This window comes from Nyctereutes procyonoides, unplaced genomic scaffold, assembly GCF_905146905.1.
Source record: "Nyctereutes procyonoides isolate TBG_1078 unplaced genomic scaffold, NYPRO_anot_genome, whole genome shotgun sequence".
NCBI lineage: Eukaryota > Metazoa > Chordata > Mammalia > Carnivora > Canidae > Nyctereutes > Nyctereutes procyonoides.
Window position 1 is genome coordinate 20,951,232 of NW_026575125.1, and position 3,053 is coordinate 20,954,284.

Below are 3,053 nucleotides of genomic sequence, written 5' to 3' on the forward strand. Positions count from 1 at the left end.
TCTTCATTCTCATTAGTTTCCATGAATCTTTTTAATTCTTCCTTAATTTCCTGGTTGACCCTTTTATCTTTTAGCAGGATGGTCCTTAACCTCCACGTGTTTGAGGTCCTTCCAAACTTCTTCTTGTGATTGAGTTCTAATTTCAAGGCGTTATGGTCTGAGAATATGCAGGGGACGATCCCGATCTTTTGGTATCAGTTCAGACCTGATTTGTGACCCAGTATGTGGTCTATTCTGGAAAAAGTTCCATGTGCACTTGAGAAGAATGTGTATTCAGTTGAGTTAGGATGTAAAGTTCTGTAGATATCTGTGAAATCTATCTGGTCCTGTGTATCATTTAAAGCTCTCGTTTCTTTGGAGATGTTGTGTTTAGAAGACCTATCAAGGGTAGAAAGAGCTAGATTGAAGTCACCAAGTATAAGTGTATTATTATCTAAGTATTTCTTCACCTTGGTTAATAATTCGTTTAAGTATTTGGCAGCTCCCACATTCGGGGCATATATATTGAGGATTGTTAAGTCCTCTTGTTGGATAGATCCTTTAAGTATGATATAGTGTCCCTCTTCGTCTCTCACTACTGTAAACTTAAAAAATAAGAAGAGGGAGACCACTTTGAATGATACACCAATGTATCTGCTCACGGTACAGCTTGAGGCCCCCACCCGCAAAACAAAACAGGAACTGAGGCCACAGCCCAGCCGGCCACTTACTCTGAGAGGCTGAGGCCTTGCCTTGGTGGGGGAGGTACTGTCGGTCAGCTGGCCAGCCCCAATGGCCGGATACTAGGGTGTGGGTCCAGAGCAGATTTAACCATCAATTTTCAGGTGTCTGCAAATAAATTCTCAAAACATCTGTGCCTTTACCAAGGGAGAGAAGGGAAGAGGATACATAAATGCTGGCAGTTTTGTCGAATCCACCCGAACCAGTCCTCGATGGCCACGGGTCTCAGCCAGGCAGGGAAGGGGTGTGTTACCACTCTTTCTTCTTTTCGTCCATGGAGACGCCCCCGGGGCCCAGGGCCACCACCAGGAGCAAGCCTCCAATCCCCGACATGGTCTGGAAGAAGTCATACTTCAGGAAGTCGTGCATAGGCTTATAGACAGGAATGGTCCAGAAGGCGTTGAAATACACGTTGATGGCAAACAGCCAGACGACAAGAGTCAAAGCAGCCAACTTGGTTTTAAAACCAATGGCCACTAAAATCATCAGAGCTGTGCCCACGATGTTCTGAAGAATCGAGAAGAAGCTGGCATCAAAGTGGAGGAGGGTCATGAACATCAAGACCAGCAGAACCCGGCCTCCCAGCTGCATGTACTGCTTGGGAGAGCTCTCGCGCATGGTGGGGACCCCTGCGAACATGCTCTTCCCCTCAGAACGGGACTCCGCCAGGAGCAACAGCAAGCCTCCTCCCAGGGCCAGATTCCTCATCAAAAACTTCAAGTCCCAGGGGATCCCTGGGTGGCGCAGCGGTTTGGCGCCTGCCTTTGGCCCAGGGCGCGATCATGGAGACCCAGGATCGAATCCCACATCGGGCTCCCGGTGCACGGAGCCTGCTTCTCCCTCTGCCTGTGTCTCTGCCTCTCTCTCTCTCTCTCTCTCTCTCTCTCTCTCTCTCTCTCTGTGACTATCATAAATAAATAAAATAAAAAAAAAAAAACTTCAAGTCCCATAGGATGCTGTAAGCAATGGTCTGCAGTGCTATGATTCCAAAGAGCCCAAAACAGGCCTACTGTACGAAGTTCCTGCTCAACACCAGGATGCAGCCAGTCAGCTGTCCGAGCAGGTTGAGCAACACGAAGGCGGAGGCCAGCGCGTAGCCACAGCCCCACGTGGTGTCGATGTAGTCGCGCTGCTCGCCCCACTGGAACCACATGCGGACGCCGTCCTCCAGGAACGTGCTGATCAGGCACAGGCGCGCCACGTGTGGCAGGTACTGCTTGGTGACCCGGAGGAACTGGTCGGCGAAGTCCTCGGCCGTGCCCATCAGGTCGTTCCGGCCCATGGCGGCGGCGGGAGGCTCGCCGCCGCTCGGCGCGCCCTTCGGCGCCCGCGCCCGCTGCGGCCTCCACAGGAAGTGCCCGGCGGCCGGCCTCGCTCCTCGTCCGCGGCTCCAGCCAGGTTATTATTGTCTACATACCTAGAGACTCTATCAGGGGCTGAGTCTTTGGGTCCCCTCTCAAAGTGACACCTCTACTCTGAGAGCTTACTTGGGATGAGAGAATCCTTTTGTTCTGAGAAAGTCCTTGTTCTCTTCTTGGTTCAAAGACTTTGGCTCTGACACTTTACACAATTAGGATGACCTATGCCTGATCTCAGCCATAGGGTTTTCTCAGCCTTGCTTAAAAGAAGGAGGGATACGCTTAGGACAGGAACTTCATCCTGCCCACATCTTTATAAACATTAAACTCTTTTTCTTTTTAAAATGGAACCTTTAAACTCTACTGCATTATTCTAATCTGAGTGTCTCATCCCAGGGCACTTGACTGAGACAAAACCAATAGCAGTGGATTAGAGGGTTTTTTGGGATTTAATGAGTGTTTGTATTCTGAAATCTGTTTTAGATTCATTCTTCTATGTCTCAAACTTGAGTCCTTGGGTGATTTTTCTTCTTTGCATTTATTTTTTGATCCCAATGCCTGCCAAGAATAATGAAATTATATCTGTTTTGTTATGAGATAAGAAATGATAAAACAGTAAGTATTACATTATATGTTCTGTCCACGCAATGGGATCTTTTCAGTTATCACATTCTGGTTTATGTAGAATTATTTCGCATACGGGTAATTTGTATATTTCAGAAATATGGATATACATTCTGTAGCATAATATAAATATTTCATAATAAAGCTAGGTCAATTTAATTTTTCCTCTGTAATTTAGAGGGAACTTTAGGATTTGTTTTCATTAGCGAAGGATATTTTAAACATTATTTTTCATAGTATTCTTGCAGAAGTTATATGTTCTGGTTAAAACATTTGGGAGAATATTATAATCTTTTTAAAAAGTGAAATGTATTCTGACATTCTTTTGGTTGGAATACCTTTCTGGGTAGA

General features: G+C 46.4%; 1 protein-coding gene across 1 annotated transcript; it reads right to left on the reverse strand.

Moving 5' to 3' along the window:
- Positions 1–835: 835 nt before the first annotated feature.
- Positions 836–2,015, reverse strand: LOC129518371 (surfeit locus protein 4-like). The gene is given in 2 exon segments (XM_055338491.1): positions 836–1,454; positions 1,678–2,015. Coding segments are annotated over 2 exon segments (810 nt in total). The 5' UTR covers positions 2,003–2,015; the 3' UTR covers positions 836–969.
- Between the last annotated feature and the right edge of the window lie 1,038 nt (positions 2,016–3,053).